We start from the raw sequence: 18,771 nt of genomic DNA on the forward strand, positions 1-18,771 counted from the left end.
TAAAAAATCAATTCATATTCCTTTTCTACAATTTAAAATGGAAATATTGAACTTAATAAATTATTAAATTGATTTAATCTTATTGTATTAATTAAATAAACTTATGTAATTTCTTTTTTCTAAGATCAGGTTAAATATATTATATATTAGAATAACTGCACTTTTATAAAGATCATTGAATATATTTAAAATCAAATATAATATAAGTGAAATTCATATAAATGTTTAATAAGCTGAGCATTTTTGACATAAGTAAATTAACAACTAAATATAATAAAAATCATGCAAATTAAATTTACATACATCTCTTTGCAACATTTAATACTTCTTATTTACTTTTCATTAAATATTATTAATCATAAAATGATAGTAAAGCTATAAACGCAATTATATTTCTATAACAAGATATAATATATCTTAAAAAAAAAGAAATTTTTCATAAAACAGGATTAAGAAATTTAAAAACTTTAACAATACAATTCATTTTTAAAAAAAAAGGTAATTGTTAATATTAGAGACATCTCGTCATCATTATAAAGGAACTTTAAATAATTTTATCCTTTATATATTGTCTTTTTTTTTTATTATTAGAATTATTAAAAAAATTTAAATGTGTAATCTTAATAACTTTGTATAAATATAATTATACTATCAATGGAAATTAATTTTTTTTGGTAATATTTAAATAAATAATCCATTAAATATTAGTCATTTTATTTGCATTATAACTAATTTTAACATTTGTAGAGTTGAAAAAAAAAATTTTTTTTTTCTTTTAAACAAAGTATTTTTATAAAATTAAGTAATGTTCTGGTGTATATATATCATCACTTTTTATCCATTTTTCAACATCTAATAGTTCTTTTTGACAAAAATCATTAGGTATCTTACAACCATTCATCTTCCACTTACTTAGGCATTTATTCATTATCATTAATGCATCAGTCTGAAAGTTAAATTCTTTTGAAAATTTTAATATTTTTTTAATATACATAAATTGATCACTTATTAGTTTTGTTTGATTTAATGAGATTAAGTTAATTTTATGGTAAATTTTATTATTTTTGTATGCCCAATTAGCACGTAAATGTAAAAGGAAAGCATCATTAAAATTTATCTAAAAAATATATATATATTTATCAATTTTTTTTATATAAATGAAACATACTGTTTTAATGTTATATTTCATATATTTTAATGGTTTATGTGAATCAACAATTTCTATTCTATTTGATTTAATTATATATTTTTGTGGTCCTTTAAAATAATTTATATAAGTTTTTTGTAAAAATTCAAAATCATCTTTCATATTTTTTGTATCAATTTGTAAACCATGATGTGAAAATAATATACCACTTAATTTTTTATTTTTTTTAAATATCTCTTCAATATATTGATAAAAATTTTCTTTATTTAAAAATATTGTTTCATTATAATATAAAAATTCATCAACATCAATAACTGTAGAATATTTGGAGTATCTTTTTTGTAAACAATCATTTATTGCAGTTAAATGACCATAACGATAAACACTTTTATTTGGATCTATTAAATTAGATTTTGGTAAACTTTTATATGGAATTAATGTTACTATTTGTTTAGATTCATAATATTTTAAAAGACTCATTACATTTTCAGAGACAGAATAATAATAATAAATAAAATGAGATGCTCCATGTAATTTCCAAATTTCGGTGAATAAAAATAATTGAAGAAAATTGTTATACCAATATAATGGTGGTACGCAAATTGTTAAATTATCTATATTTTTTTTTGTATTATAGGTTCTTTTTATTGTAACATCAAGTTTTGTTGATGTATATAAATTAAATATTGTAATATTTTCAAGATTTTTTACAAAATTATTAGGAATATAAAAGACAACATAAAATGAATTCCATTCACATTTACCTGCCCAACTCCATGGACATTCCTTAACGATACTTGATGTATTACCAACAATATATAAATTTCTTTTTTTTTCATATAATATTAGTTTAAACATATTAATATTTTTATTAATTGAGACACATCTTGCAAAACCAAAACCATAAATAAAATATGAAAAAACATTAATAGAAACTTCTTTTTCTACCAAATTAAAATTTAATAATATTAATGATTTTTCGGAGACATTTGTTGAGTATTTAAAATTGTTAAAATTTATCTTTTGATTTTCCATAAAATTAGTATAATTTAAACTATGATTAATATTTTTATCAGTTTTATAAAATAAAATTATATCTTTTAATTTGTCAAATATAAGATATTCAAAAAAAAATTCACACAAAAATATAAGGATAAGGAATAATAGAAGGAATAATTTTTGTTTTTTAATTCTTATCATTTTCTAAAAAATATTAAGTATATAAATTAATCAAAATATACTAATTATAATAAAAAAAATTATGTTTTATTTATTACATTAATTTTTAAACTTTATAAATTACTTTTTTTTACAGAACAAAAATTAAATACTATATTTAAGTATATGAGATATTTGTCAATGAATAATTTACTTAATCGTTACGTTAAAAACATATGCCATAGAATATTTTCTTTTTCACTCAAAAAAAAAAGGCTACCACTTAATTATGATTATTTAGAAATATTTACCAGAATATTCAATTCAATTACTCGTCCACAAATACAAAGATTAAATTTTTTGTAATTGAAAAATAAACATTAAAAAATGTTTTGGTAAAATTTGCAAAAAAAATTAGTAACTTAAAAAATAGAAGATTTCTTTAAGATTAATATTTATACTATAATATTAATATTATTTAACAGTGATAATTTAGTAAAACTTTTAAAACAAAACAAATTTCATTTAAATTTACCAATATTTTTATATATATACTATTATTAATATAATTTTATTAGAAACACTAAACTTTTGAAATGTGCTACTAATATAAACATTTTTTACTTAAAATAATAATTATATTATTTTAGATAACTTATTTAAAATGAATGGTACTGAATTGATATAAATTATTACTGTTAATTTAACAACAAAATATTTATATCTTAATTTGTATAATCATTTTTATTATTTTATTTATATTAAATTATTAATGTTATTTTGGGAAAAAAAAACTTTTAAAATAATTTTTATTTGATTGGTTAATTTTTAATACCATGTTATCTAATATATGATCTAAACAAAGTTTTGATAATGTTATTCTATATTAAACATTATTTTAAAAAAAATTTTTTTAATGTTATTTATATCTAAACATTAACCATCTCTATTTGAAACTTTATCAGACAATATCATTTGAAATTTAAATTTTTTTTTATTATAGAAAAAAAAAATTACATAAAAAAAAAGGCTAACTGAAAACAAGTATACTTTTTTTAATAAAAAGTAATATACCAAAATTATGGAATAATATTACTAATAAATAATTAATAAATAAATAACTAATAAAATTTTATGAACTGAGTTGGTGGATTATGATAAGTAATCAAAAATTGTCACTTTATATTTGTCTTTTGATAGTAATTTTAGAAAAAAAAAAGTTTTTTATCTGTTATCAATTTTAAATTTAAATTAAAAAAAAAAGTACTTTTTTGTTTAGAAAAAAAATGTAGTTAGAACTTTTTTACTTTTTTTTAGTTTATTGTAATGGTAGTGAGTGGGAAAAGCTGATTTATCTTGTTATTTTTATACTTTTGTCTACCGGAAGTTTTGAGAGTATAAAATTATTATAAATTTAATATTGATGTTAATTAAATGTTATCCTAAAGTTTATTTTTAAAAAGATGATACAAAAACCTTTTTATTTATACTTTTTATTATTTAAGTATATCTTATATAAATATAATCAATGATAAAATCTGGTAATTGTTATTTAAAAAAATTATAATCAAAAATTTTAGTTAAAAAATTAGTTTACCCTACCCTAGGAACTACATAACACAATATTTTAATAAATAAGTCAATTGTAAAAGTTATTTTTATGCTTCAAAAAAAAAATGATTTTAGGAATAGAAAAATTATTAAAAAGAATACTGAATATATAAAATATTCAAATAAACCAGAATTTTATATTAATAGTTATTAAAAAAAAAACTGTAAATGTAATACCAGGAGGATATACATACTTTATATATATAACTTTTTTTTTGTTAAATATTTTGATAAAGTTGAAAAATTTACCTTAAATACAATGATAAATTATTTATTTTTATTTAAACTGATAATATCTTAAAAGTTTATAAATCTTATCATTTTTTTTTCCAATCAAATTATTATTATTAAAAAAAGTTAAAAAAAAAAAGTAAAAGATAAATGCAAACAAAAAAATTTTTGTACTTCATATAAATTATTATATTATTGTAAAAATAATCAACAACAGGAAATGTTAAAATTTTTTTAACTTCTAAATTTAACATTTGACTTTTGTTATATAATTTATTTTATTGTTAATAAAAAAAAAAACAAATATTTATCTTCTTTTTTTTTAATTTATACTTTTCTTAACTATATTTTACATCAAAATAATATTAAAATTCCCTCTTGAATAAACTAATTTCTTTAGTTATCAAAAATTCATACTTTAACTGAACATTATAATGAGAACCATAGAAATATAGTATAAAAAAACGTTAAAATTACTTTTTTTAAAATGCTAACTTTTTTTATCACAATTTTATTAAATTGCCTTTTTTTGTGAAAAATTTTTTTCATTTGGATGAGTTTGTAAAAGAAAAAAAAAAGTGACTTAAATGTTTATAACAAAATTGTTATTATTTTAGGAATATAAATTTATGATTTACACAAGTTAGAATATTTGCTTATTTACTTTAGAAAATCTAAATTTGCTAAATCACATGTCTCTCTTTTTTTTTTTTAATATTTATGCTTATACTTATAGGTAAATTTATTTTAATCTTTAATGCCATATAAATTTGGAACTTTTTGTAATGAAAAAGTATGTTTAATTACTTTGGTAAAAAAAAAAGTTGTTAGTATTTTTTTGAAGATTTTTTAAATAGATATTATGACTAACCAGTGCTTTAAAAACATCTTTTTTTTTTGTCTTTTTTAAAAATTAAATCTAATGTAAAGGAACAATTTTTTTTAAATGTCATTGTTCTTTTTTTTCAATAATTTTTTATGTAGTTTTTTTTTTTATAAAAGTATATTTTGTATCATAATTATTATAAACTTTTATTTAATATTATAACAAGAGATAAAGTTTTATTTTTAATTAAAATAGTTAATTTGTTAATGTATAACAAAAGAACAATATTATATGATATTAAAATAAAATACAAAACAATGAGATTATTACTAATAAACTAAAATACCTTTTTTTTTTGTTATCTACAGTATACAATCATCTTGATGGGGAATTAAAATTGAATCATTTGTATATTCTTTCACTAAACTACAACTTTTTTTATCATGATTATTCTCATCTTCTTCTTCCTCATTTAATTTATCAATTTTATTTTTATTAGAATTATAATAATTTAATGACATCGTTGTTGGAGTAATTTCAATATCCTTTGACAAAACAATATTTTCAATAAAATTAATACTTTTATAATCATTAGACCCATCTAGTGTCATTTTAGTTTGTTCATTATCATTACTATCATCAGAAGTTATGTAATGAAGTCTTGTTTGTTTTACTCCTCTATTTGATGTTGATTGAAATGTTGAATGAAAACTATCCATAATTTCAGAAGGTAATTTTTTAAAACGTTTTTTATGTTGACCTATTACTTTATTGTGTGCCTTTCTTATAGAAGTATTCATTAAAATAAAAATTAATGGATAAATTAAACTTGAGATATATGGTAATAAATGTATAGTTAATTGAATATAATTAAAAGCTATCAAGGGTATATGAATAGCTTTTAATATTTGAAATAATGCATTTCCTTTAAATAGTAATAACCAATAAGGAGACCAAAATATTAAATAAACAATTGTCAAAATTACAACTGTTTTAATTATTCTTTTTATAGCATGTGTTGAAGAGTGCCCTTTTACAATTACTGTATTAGCTCTTTTTTTTAAAAAAAGTGGAACAGATAAATACCAATAAAGAATTCCAAGAAGGGGACATGCAAATGATACAAAACATGCACTGTAATGTAAAAATTGTTTAATAAATGTTGGTGGATTAAATTCACATAAATATACTTTTTTAACTTCTAAAAATCTTTTAGAAGCATATAATGGAATAGGTATTAAAATAATAATAATTGCTATCAAAGCAACCATAACTTTGATAAATGCATACTTTACTAATGCAGCTTTCTTCTGAGCAACAACATCACCACAAACCATTGCATGACAGGTATGTGATATAAATAAAACAATTATTGGAGCTAAAAATATTGTAATTTTTTCATTCATTAAATATCCAATACAAATTATATCACTAAAACTCCATGTTTGTGTTATAAGAAAGATATCAAGAAAAATCATACCTAAAAAAATTATTAAATAATTATTATAAATTTTTTTTTTTAAAATTATTAATATTACCTATCATGGCAAATAATGCACCTAAACATAATATGAATATATAAAATACAATACTTCGTGGAATTTTACTATTTTTTGTTTTGGATGATAATAGCAATGGAACTGTTATATACATGATCCATAATGATGCTAAAATTCCAAGTGTATTGAAAGTAATAATTAAATAATTAAAATAATATCGCATAATTTTCGTTCTTATTTATAAAAAAAATTTAAATAATATTTTCCATATATTTGTATATTTGAAACAATAAAAAATATATATAATATTTTGCACTTCTTTCAAAAGTTTTTTTAATTTGAAATAATTACAAAAATTTTTTCTTTCCTTATAAAAATAATTATAATCCACTTCTAATATATTTGTAAGATTATATCCTTTTTTACAATTTCTTTAAATTTCCTTTATACTGAATAACTCTAAAAAAAAATATTTTTAAAAATACATTATAAATAAAATTAAAACTATTTAACATTTTATAACATAATAAGAATTAAAAATTATATAAATGTAGTTAAAATAAAACAAAGTTTTCGTTATATTAAATAACATTAAAAATAGTATTTCAATATATTTCATTAGAAAAAGAATAGAAAACGTATTGTAAATTGACAAAATAATTAAAATAAATTAATAATTATTTACTTTGAAATTTAATAATTAAAATTATTTAAAAAAATTAACAATAACTTATTAAAAAAAAAACAATACCAATTAAATAAAAAAATCAAAAAAAAAAAAATTTTTTTATAACTAAAAAAAGAATGTTATTTAAATTATATATTAATAACATTAATAAACAAAATTTAATACTTATTTACTTCATATTATTATAACAATAATATTTAAAAGCTATATATACATGTTAATAAAAAAAAAGACAATATTTTTGATTAATTTTATCAAAATTCCTATACATATGTCAACAAAACGAGGGTATCATTATAAATTTAAAAAAGAGAATTTATTTTTAAATTTAATAAAATAAAAGATTGACAAGGGCAAATGTTTTTCATGATAAACTGAGATAATTAATTTGTACTTTGAATAAGAAGATTAATTTTAGATGTAGAATATTAATTACTTATAAATTAAAAATGTTTTGATAGAAGTTATTCGTGTGCTCTAAATTTATTGCATTGTTAAACTTATTGAAAAAAATATTTTTATAATTATAAAAGTGATTAATTAAAAAAAATTTTTTTTTTTAATATTTTACCACGCATTGTAGAATCTAAAATATATAGTTATACTTATTATTCATTATTTAAAAATGAAAAACTTATAAATTATACGGAAATATAAAATTGTTATACTAATCAGTTAAATATATTTTATAAATAAAAAAATAATATTAGTGGTAAAATTTATTATTAAAAATACATTGTATTTTTTTATAAAGTACAATCAAAATTTAATTTACCAAATATAATAATTATTTTTCCCAATGAAAAAAAGTACTTTTTAACAAAAAGCTAAAAATATTTATATTTCAGAAAAGAATTCCTAAAAAAAAAGATTGTTAATATAACTTACAATGAAAATGTAAAAAGAAATTAATAGAAAAATCTTATGTTAAGATAAAACAAAATATTTTCTATAAACTTTCCCCTCATATAAATATAATATTTAATGTACTTGTTTATTTAATAATATATAAAATTTTACTTCAAAATTTTGACCTTAGTACTTATTTAAAAAAAAAAATATTATGCTTTATAACATATCTTAATTAAGAATTATAAACCCACATGTGATTATTTATGATTTCAAAAAAGTATTTTTTAATATTTCACATTGAATTACTATAAACAAAGTTAATTTGATAACTGTATTGTTTAAAGTTTTTATTACTTTATAATATATTAGAACATCAGCACTATTAGTACAAAAATATTTAAATTTAAATTAAAAAAAATTTTTTTTTTCATCAAACGGAGTCAAAAATTAGAATTTTAAATTAAAATAATTCAATTATTTTGGGTTAAAAAAAAACTTTAAACATAAAAAAAAGAAAGTTAATTAAAATTAAAATAAATAAATAAAGATTTTAAATTGTTACAAAAATAAAGTGTCATCTGTCATTTTATGTTAAATATGGTATTAATCATTGAAGATAAGTTATGTGAATTTTTAATATTTTATACATTTCAATAACTATAAAGACTATTTTTTTTTATTGTAAAAAAAAATAATTAAAATTTTAAGTTAATGGAAAAATTTTTTAATACTATTATTTTAAAAATTAAAAATTAACAGTTAAAATTTTTAAAAGACATGTTATTAATATATTATTGTGTAAACTATCAATTTTCATCTTCTTTAAAATAATTCTTTATATTATATATATATATCTTTGGGTTGGGTTGAATAATTCTATACAATAGAGTATTTTATTATAATATCAATGACAGATATATTTATAAGTATTAAGTATCGAAAAAGTTTTGCTCTTCGCAAACATTGTGTGAAAATCAGTTAAATATGTTAAGAGATTTAGAAGTAAAAAAAAAATAGGAAAAACTTCTTATTGAGAGATTAAGGAAATATTTAAACTTTTTTTTTTATCTTTTTATATGATTAATGTATTATAAAAGTTTATTAAGAAAAAGAAATCATTAATATATTTAACCACTGATGACAGTAAATTTTTTATTATAAAAAAAACCTCTAATATTTATAAAAAATAATAAAATTTTCCAAAAAGAATTAAATAAAATATATAAATTTAAAATATTTGATTTTTTTTTCCCATCAAATATGACGTAGTTAAACATTTATTAGAAAAGAAAAATTACCAAAAATAATAAAATTACTAAAAATGAAATAAAAAAAAGTTTTGTTTAGTTTGTCTCATCATTAAAAATAGTTTGATTTTCTTTTTTGCTAGTAATATATTATAAAAAAAAAAAAATAATTTTTTACTTGTATTTTGTATGCTCAAGAAATTAGAATGCATTTGTTATTAATTTTATTTTTCTTCAAAAATTATCATGAAACAATGTATAGGGTAATATAGGCATAAAAAAATATCCAAGAAAAAAAAAAACATTAAATATTACTTTTTGCTTTATATTTTTATCTTATTATTTGTATTGTTGGTAAAAAAAAAATTTTTATATATCAAATTTAAAATTATACAATTTTTTTTTGAGAAAATAAAATTACTAATTGTTTAAAAAGAAGAAAAGATATGTAACAATATTTTTTTTAATAAAATTATCAATATATATATAGGATGATTTTATTGTCTTTAAGTAAATAAAAAATGTTGTATAATGGTGGAAAGAGATATTGGTAGTCGTTATGAAGATGAAAAAAAAATTTTTTTCATCATTAGATTAACTTTTAATAGATAAAGGTAAGGGAAAATTTGAAACTTAGGTAACATCATTTCTATAGTGATGGTTAAAAAGAAATTTAAGACAAAATAAAGGCAAAGTTATCTAGTTTATATTTGAATATTAATATTGTGACGTTTTATAGAATAATTAAAATAAAATAATATTTTATTAAAAAGAAAATACATCTTCAAAATCAAAGTTCAATATTTGTTATGTCATTTAAAGTAATCATGATATTTTAATGAATAAAATTATATCCTCAAAATAGTCTAATTTTAATTATATTTTTTCTGAAGAAACATTATATTTAAAAGATTAATTTTCATTTAAATAATATTATATGTAAAGATTCATTTAGTTAATGTTACTATAATATAATTAGATAAAGTAAATATTTAAAAGTACTAATGTAAAAAGATAAGTTTCAGATATTATTCTACGTTATGAGTAATATTATTAAAAAAAATAATACTTTTATAACAAATTGGATATGATATTAAAAGAAAATTTCAAAATAATTTAATAAAATTTTCCCCTAATAGCAATAATTTTTAATTTCTTTATCAGTAAACTATTTAATGTTGATAACAATAACTTTATAAAATTTTAAAAAATTACTAAATAATTAGATGCATATATATTAAATAATAATTTAATGAATATGCTTTTTGATATTATTACTGTGGTCTAGTGATAAAAATTTGACAAAGTCTAGTATAATGAATAAAAAAAATATTATTGAATATTCAATTTTTAATTTATTTATAATTTACCAATTTTTATTTTTTTTTTTTATTATCTACTATAAAAGACAAATATATTTATTATAGAGTCTTTTTCAATATATAAACCTATCAAAATATTTTTTAAAAAAAAATTTTTTTTGAAAGACACTCAAAAATTATATATAAATAACTAAGTCAAAAATGATATATTATCAATAGAAACTAGATAATATTTTTTTTTAATTAAATAAAAAAAATATAAATAGTTAAAATAACAAAAAAAAATGATAACTTAAGCACATTTTTCCTTGATATTTAATATTTGAGTTAAATAAAAACTATAAGTATGATAAATAAAGTATGTATCGTAGAAGTAAACTAATAAAAATTATATAAAATAATTTAAAAAAAAAGAAGTAGGCATTTCAAAAAATAAATTATTTTATAAAATATAAATTACAAACTATCTAATTTATATAAGTTAAGACTAAATTATTACCAAATTTCAAGAACATAAATAAAAAGGAATTAAGTTTTAAAAGAAATATTTATTATAGGTAATTGAAATATTCATTATTATATTTTACTATTTGATATAGTATTAAAAATCTAAAGTATTCGGTACTCTTTAATTCCATTTTTTAATTCTTTCAATTTTGAGTAATATTATTGTTAAAAAAATATTTGTACATGATATTAGTAGACAAGATTAAAAATTGTATTACTCTGCAAAAACGCAATTTTGGGATTAGAAAATTTATACAACATTTCTCTAATAATTCTTTCAATTCATTAAAATATTTTTTTTTATAAAATTTATAAATAATGAAAAATGGTATATCAAATTTTATAGATTTTTGTTGTTTTAAATTTACATAAAATAAATAAATTTAGTTTAATTTTTATAAAAATATAAAAGAAATTTTATATAAACAACATTAAATAATGTGGTAAATTTTTTTTTTTTTTATTTTATAAATTTAATAACTTGTAAAAAAAAATATAATATAATATATATACATATATATTTGATTATAAAAAAAAAGTATTATATTACCTTAATATTTTAATAATAATATTAAAAAAAATGTAAAAATGAAAAATTTTTTAGATTAAATGTTATATAATTACTAGACAAGTTAACATATTTGCCTCCAAAACAACAATTATTAGTTATATACTTCAAAACAATCGAGAAATAAAATTTAAAGCGGTCTTCTCATAATACATTTTAGTATAAGCATAAAGTACAACAAAAAAAGTTTTTAAAATTAATGAAATAACAAATGAGTTTCCATAATTAAATACCTTAATGATATTTAAATTTAAACAATAATTTTTCCTAACAAATAATTATTCTTTTTTTTTATGGTTGTTTAACTATGTGTTAAAAACTTTCATTTAATAAAATAATATATTGTAATTATTTAAAATTATTTATTAAAAAAATATAAATACAGTAGTATAAAATAATAATAAATACAATCATTTTAAATTATTTTTTTTATCATAATTTTTTTTTAGTTCAAATAAATAAGTAGTGTTTCAGATGGATGTTCAACTTATTTTTTCTTTTTTTTTAATTTAAAAACTTTTTTAAATTTATTTTTAGATTTAAAATTTTTTTTTTTTATGTAAAGCCAAATTTGAAAGGATTATACTGATTAATTTTTTTTGCTTCTTAAAAAATTTTCTTATATCATAAATAATATTTTAATATAAGTTTTAAATAGAATCTTATTTTTTTTATAATATAATAATGTCCTTCACAAAAAAATTAAACATAAAAAGGTGAACTTACTATTTTAGAAGATTTCTACTATTTTGTAAATAAAGATAACAATAGTATTATATTTGAAAAAAAGAGACTATTGAATTATAATCAGTACTATATAATATTTTATTCATAAATTAAAACTTCCGTGTTGTGGTATCTACTTGAATTTTTTAATTTTTGAAACCTATTTATAAACACTACTCCAAATATGATTTTTCTTTCTTAAATTAAGATATATTTTTTTTACACATCAAAACAATTGAATTATTACAAAAGAAAAGAGATAATTATAGAAAAAAAAAGAAATCTTTTTGAAAATTTTAAATATAATGCTTGAAATATAATATTATAATAAATTATAATATACTAATGTATGAATATGGTAAAAAAAAACAATTATTACACTTAAAATAAATCTATTTAATTAAAAAAAAAGAATAATAATTATTGTTAATAAATAAATACTAATGGATACTTAAACATTTTTAAATAGCAAATATAATTTTTATAAATTATAACAAATATAACAATAAAACTTTTTAAAAAGTACATAATTTTATAAGAAAAAAAAATAACCTAAATATTTCAAAAATGACAATATATAACATATTTTTAAACAATTATTTAATTAACAGAATTGATAAAAATATATGTATATTATGATTTAAAATAAAATAGGTATAATTACAAAAAAATATGTTTATATTATGTAATACAAGTTTAAGAAAAAACAAATTTTCTACAGTATCACCAATAATAATTGTACTTTACCATTTTCAAATAATTTTTGGTGTTATTATTTTTTTTTAAATGGAACAATTAATAACTTTTTATATAATATTATTGGTTGTAATTTTACTAATATATATCAAAATTGATATATACTTTGTTTGAATATTTTCTTTCATAAAAGTATATGTACTAAAATGATAATATTGATAATTATATAATTTATACTATTATTTAACCATATATATTGTTTTTTTTTTGTTACTTATACAAAATATTTTTAGAATAATGAAAACAAATTGCTTAAATTTTTAGAAATTTAAACAAACAAAAATGTTAAAAATATTATTTTTTATTTAACAAAAATTTTCATGTTAAAATAACTAATATAATTTCTATAAAAGTTAACTATTTATTTATCATAAAAAAAAGCATATTTAAATAAAAAATGTTGCTAAAAATATAATAAATTATAGTTTAGCACATTATTTTACTAATATTTTATACAAAATTATATATTTACATAGTAATTTTCATACAACATATTTAAATAAGTAAAAAATTAATCAAAAATTTTTTACTATCAATATATTTATATAATATTTTTATTATAATAATAATAATAATGAAGTATATTATATTTTTTTTTTACTTAGTATTCTTTTTAATTACACTTAAATAAGCTGTACTAATAGTCATGGTAATTTTTCTGTATTGCTAATGGTATAACAAAAAAATATAATGAATGAAAATTTTTTTTTTTACTTTACAATTAAATTGAAAAAAAATGATTAAATGAGCGTTTATTTAGAATATATATTCATTAATTTATCAATAGTTGAAATTAGAATTAAAATAACAAAAATGATTAACTTTGTAATTATTTTAATGCTATTAATGTGGTAAAAAAAACATATATATATTTATTCTAAATTGTAGGCAATATTTTTATTAAAAATATTGTTATAATTCTTTTAAATGTAGATTGGTAATTTATCTTAAATATTCTTTTTTTTTAAATATAATTTTATTTAATAAAATATTGGTTAAAATATGATAAAGTAAAATAAATTTTAAATAATAAATAGAGTTCATAATACTTTTATACTGTAAATAAATTACAATTAAAATATACTTTTAAAAGAGGGGAAAAAATAAAATTTTATAATTATGTATTATTATAGGGTAAATTTTACAAATAATTTTTAAGAATTTTGAAAATATATTGTAAGAAAAATATATTTATAAATAATGATAATTTTTCCATTAACATAAAAAAGTATTAATTAATATCATACAAAAAAAAACAGACAAACTTTATAACTAAATATTAATGATTTTTATTTTTATGATAAGCTTTTCTACGATATTTTCTACTTTTTTTACAATATTTAATATTACATCCATTACATCCAATACTTTTTACTTTTAAATAGACACCATCAGTATTGAATGGCCAATATTCTTTGGTCATAAAATTAATTTGATTAATTGAGTAAAAAAATTGAGTATTATCAAGAGAAATTAGAGCATCACCTTTTTTATATCCTGCTAAAATAGCATAAACATTACATTGTTTTTTAATACATATTGGATATAACATTATTGAAATATTTTTTGAATTAGGAGTATAACAAATATCTTCCTTATCACAAATACACAAATTTTGCCCTGCCAAACATGAAATATCAACAATAGGTCCTGAATCTTTAGTTATTCTATTTATTTTATAGGGAGAAAAATATGTAAGATAACCATCAGAACAACTTGAACAAACAGTTCCATTATTTAATCCAACAGAACTTATAATATCATGTTGTGTTATTGATGATGAAAAAAAGACAGAAGGTTGATTTTTAATCTTTTTACATTTTCTTTTTTTACTTAATTTTATAATATCATCCCTTGTAAATAATTCAAATTTATCCGGAACTCTTAATATACTTTTTATTTCATTACTTATTTCATCATCTAAAAAAGTACTATTATTTCTATATTTTGATTGTTCATTTAATTTATCATTTTTATTATTAGTTTTAGGATAAGAATAAACAAAATATATAAATAATATATTGTATAGATTTAATAAAAAAAACATGAAAAAAAATTTAAGAATTTTTATAAAATAGATATATATATATTTTTTTTAATTATAAATAAATAAACTAGGTTACCAAAATAGTTTCATTCTATTTTTTCAAAAATATTGTTAAATCTAGCAAAAAAAAAATATATATATGAATAGGCAGCAAATAACAAATATACATTTTTTTTGTCATTTTAGTATATTTTGGTTATAATTAGTATGGCAAAGATATATTATTATTATTAATCAATTAGAAAATTATTTTTTTCAATTTCCTTTTTTTTTATTTGCAAAAAAATTTATTTATTAAAATATTTGATTTGAGAATAATTAACAAAAAAAAAAATAAAATAAAATCATTAATTAAATATAGAAAAGTAAACCTATTAAAAAACTTCATTTGAATTATAATATTCTTTGTCATCGTCAATGTCATATCTTGAATTATTACTTGAAATATTACCAGGTACATCTATTAATTCAGTTGTTTTTTCTTTTATATCTTTGTAATCAAAATTTGTATCATTATTAGTAGTGTTATTTGTATAAAAATTAGTACTATCTTCAAAATTTGTGTCATAATTTTCATTTGGATAGCTGGTAGATAAATTAACATAATCTTGATTGTTATCTGTTTCACTACTATTATCATAACGTGATGTTATATTATCTTTAATATTTTCATTATCAATATATATTTCTTCAATTGAGTCATATCTATTAGCATTAGAGGTATTTGTAGTTAAAGTATTATTTTTTAACTCAAAATTAATATCATATATTGTAGCATGTAAACTATCATTACTTGAAATATCAATTTTTTTATTATTGTCTATTAGTAAAGTTGATAATATGCTATCGCTTTGAGGTATATTTTCGTTATTATTTGTTGTTTCATTTGCATAAAATAATAAAGAAGTTTTATTTTCTTTATTTATTATTGTTGTATTTGTATTATTTAAAAGTTGTACATTTGTTGAATCCATTTCTTGGTAATTTTTAAAAGTATCAAGTACAATTTTTTGTATCTCATGATTTGAATATGTCTCAGTTAAATTTTTATCATTTTCTTCATACTTTAAAGTTTTACCTTTATCATCAATACCTGATTGTGTCGTTGTATAACTATCTCGTATTCCATAATTTGAATATGACTCATTTTTATTATTTCTTTCATTTTTTAAACTTTTATTCTTATCATAAATATTTAACCGTTTAGTAACAATACCACTTTGTATTTCATAATTTTGTTTTGACTCACTAACAATTATATCATTTTCTTCATAATCTGAAGATTTTTTCCAATCATCAGTAACTATTGCCTTCGTAACTTGACTATCTTCTACTTCTTCTTCTTCACCAGAAATTTTATTACTTTTATCAATTTCTGTAGAGGTATTATAATCTTCTCCAGTATCATTATCAGGAACTTTTTTTGTTTCTTCACTCTTATCAGTAGATATTTTTTTTATACTAACACCATCACTCCTTGAATTATAATTAGGATTTACACCACATCCCTCTAGTATATTACTAAAAATAAGTACCATAAATAATGAGAGATAAAATATATGCCAAAATACTATTTTCATAGTTAAAAACAAAAATTAATAATTACATAATACTTTTTTTTTAATAAATATATCTTAAAAGAAATAGGTTAATTTTACGATACAATAAAATTAATTAAGAAATTTAGTTAACGACTTACATTTTTACGTTTATTTTCTAAAGTAAAAGTAATTTAATATAGATAAAAAAAAATTTTTTTTTTTTAAATTTATTTGAACTTTCAATTAAATACAAAACAACTTTTTTTTGTAAGACCTATATATTTTGTAATAAATATAATAATATTATATCTCAATAAAAGAGATAAATATATTATTTTTTGATTGATTGATAAAAAAATAAAAAAATAGAAAGTGTATTATAATATTTTTATTTATTAAGTAAATTTTTATATAATAAAAGTTATTAAAAAACTAATGAATTATAGATAAATAGTTATAAAATTTTGTATTATTAAAATTCTTATTAAATAAATATGAAAAATTGAGATTAAGCAGTTGAGATAACTACTTCCTTGTAACAATTATTTTTTGACTATATACATTATTATTCTAGTTTAATACTAGGTTCTAACATTTGAAAATCTATCTGCGTATGGACCTAAAATATTTTAGATTATTATATTAAATATTAAATAAAAATAATTGAGGACAAAACATAACAAAAACTGGCTACAAATAACTTTATATTTAATTCTTACCCATAAACAATAGCCTATATATATCTATGGTGAATCATATTATGTTTAACATGCCATTATTAAAAATTATTACCAGTTGTAAAAGTATTGGAGTTGTTTCTCCTATTATCAAAACACATTCTTTTTATAATAGCGCCACCACAACATAATAAGATTAAAAATGTTATAAATCCTCTGAAATGAAAAAAAAAGTTAGCTTTAGATAAATTCAATTTTATTAGTAATGTATTTTAATTTAATTTTATTAATTAAATTTTTTTCTTTTTTAATATTATTATCATTTTTAACTATTATGATTCATTTTTAATAATGTAATTTTATAAAAAAAAGTATATATTTTAAATGTATATACAATTTTTTATATATATATAAAATTATTTAGGTGAAATTTAACATAAAGTTATGATAATTTGCAGGTAAATATGACGACAATTTTAATAAACATCACACATTAAAAAATAAAAATTTAGTAAGCAATAATGTGCTTATAATAATAATATATTTGTCATACCCTATACCAAATCCTCTCATTCCATGATTGTAGTATCCATTATATCCTCCACCATATCCACTGGATCCTGGACAACATTCATATCCACAACAATGTTCATTATATCCACAATCCCATACAATTTCTTTTGGGCGTGAAGAACCATCTTGATTATAAATGTTACCAAAATTTTCATCATTTGGTGGAATAGGCATACGGCACATATTGTAACCAGTTCGTGGACGATAATATTGTGAACCCCAATAATATGGTCTATTATTCCACCTTAAAATAAATTATATATTAAATTTTTTTTATTAATCTTACATCATTGGTCCAGCTATATTTCTTATTATTGATTTTCCTGCTTGGTATGTTAAATATCCAGCTGCAGCACCAACAATTGCATTTTTAAAAGCACTTGATCTTGATCTAGAACCAAGACCCGATTTTGAAAAAGTGCTAGAATATCCTTTATTTCTATTACCCCCAAAGATTCCAGCATTACCTTTTGTACCTGAAGATGCCCAAACACCATTACCACTTCCTTGTTTTCTATTACCCCAACCACTATTTGTATTTATTCTTGTTGGTGGTTTATTATTTCTATTAATAGCACCAAATATTCCCCCACCAGCACCACTATTACTTTTTCTTCCAGCAGAAGATCCTCTAAATATATTTTTTTATATAAAAAAAAATAACATAAGATATAATTAATACCTTCCTAGTGAAAAACCTCCACCACCTCTTTTTGAAAATATTGGTTCAAATATTGTATTTAAAATTAAAAATAATAATAATAGATAACATTTTGTTTTCTTAGTTTTAAACAT

General features: G+C 17.4%; 4 protein-coding genes across 4 annotated transcripts; all 4 read right to left on the reverse strand.

Moving 5' to 3' along the window:
• Positions 1-790: 790 nt before the first annotated feature.
• On the reverse strand, positions 791-2,182 carry SRAE_2000268900 (Domain of unknown function DUF23 domain-containing protein; the record flags this gene model as incomplete). The annotated part of the gene is made up of 2 exons (XM_024653786.1): positions 791-1,117; positions 1,169-2,182. The coding sequence occupies 2 exons, from the start codon at positions 2,180-2,182 to the stop codon at positions 791-793; spliced, it is 1,341 nt and encodes a 446-aa protein (XP_024507228.1).
• Positions 2,183-5,335: 3,153 nt separating this feature from the next.
• SRAE_2000269000 (G protein-coupled receptor, rhodopsin-like family and GPCR, rhodopsin-like, 7TM domain-containing protein) lies at positions 5,336-6,695 on the reverse strand (the record flags this gene model as incomplete). The annotated part of the gene is made up of 2 exons (XM_024653787.1): positions 5,336-6,453; positions 6,512-6,695. The coding sequence occupies 2 exons, from the start codon at positions 6,693-6,695 to the stop codon at positions 5,336-5,338; spliced, it is 1,302 nt and encodes a 433-aa protein (XP_024507229.1).
• Positions 6,696-14,417: 7,722 nt separating this feature from the next.
• On the reverse strand, positions 14,418-16,723 carry SRAE_2000269100 (Hypothetical protein; the record flags this gene model as incomplete). Its single annotated transcript, XM_024653788.1, has 2 exons — positions 14,418-15,058; positions 15,637-16,723. The coding sequence occupies 2 exons, from the start codon at positions 16,721-16,723 to the stop codon at positions 14,418-14,420; spliced, it is 1,728 nt and encodes a 575-aa protein (XP_024507230.1).
• A 781-nt stretch (positions 16,724-17,504) lies between these two features.
• On the reverse strand, positions 17,505-18,771 carry SRAE_2000269200 (Domain of unknown function CX domain-containing protein; the record flags this gene model as incomplete). The annotated part of the gene is made up of 4 exons (XM_024653789.1): positions 17,505-17,619; positions 17,957-18,220; positions 18,263-18,607; positions 18,659-18,771. The coding sequence occupies 4 exons, from the start codon at positions 18,769-18,771 to the stop codon at positions 17,505-17,507; spliced, it is 837 nt and encodes a 278-aa protein (XP_024507231.1).

The sequence above is a fragment of the Strongyloides ratti genome (assembly GCF_001040885.1).
Source record: "Strongyloides ratti genome assembly S_ratti_ED321, chromosome : 2".
NCBI classification, from domain to species: domain Eukaryota; kingdom Metazoa; phylum Nematoda; class Chromadorea; order Rhabditida; family Strongyloididae; genus Strongyloides; species Strongyloides ratti.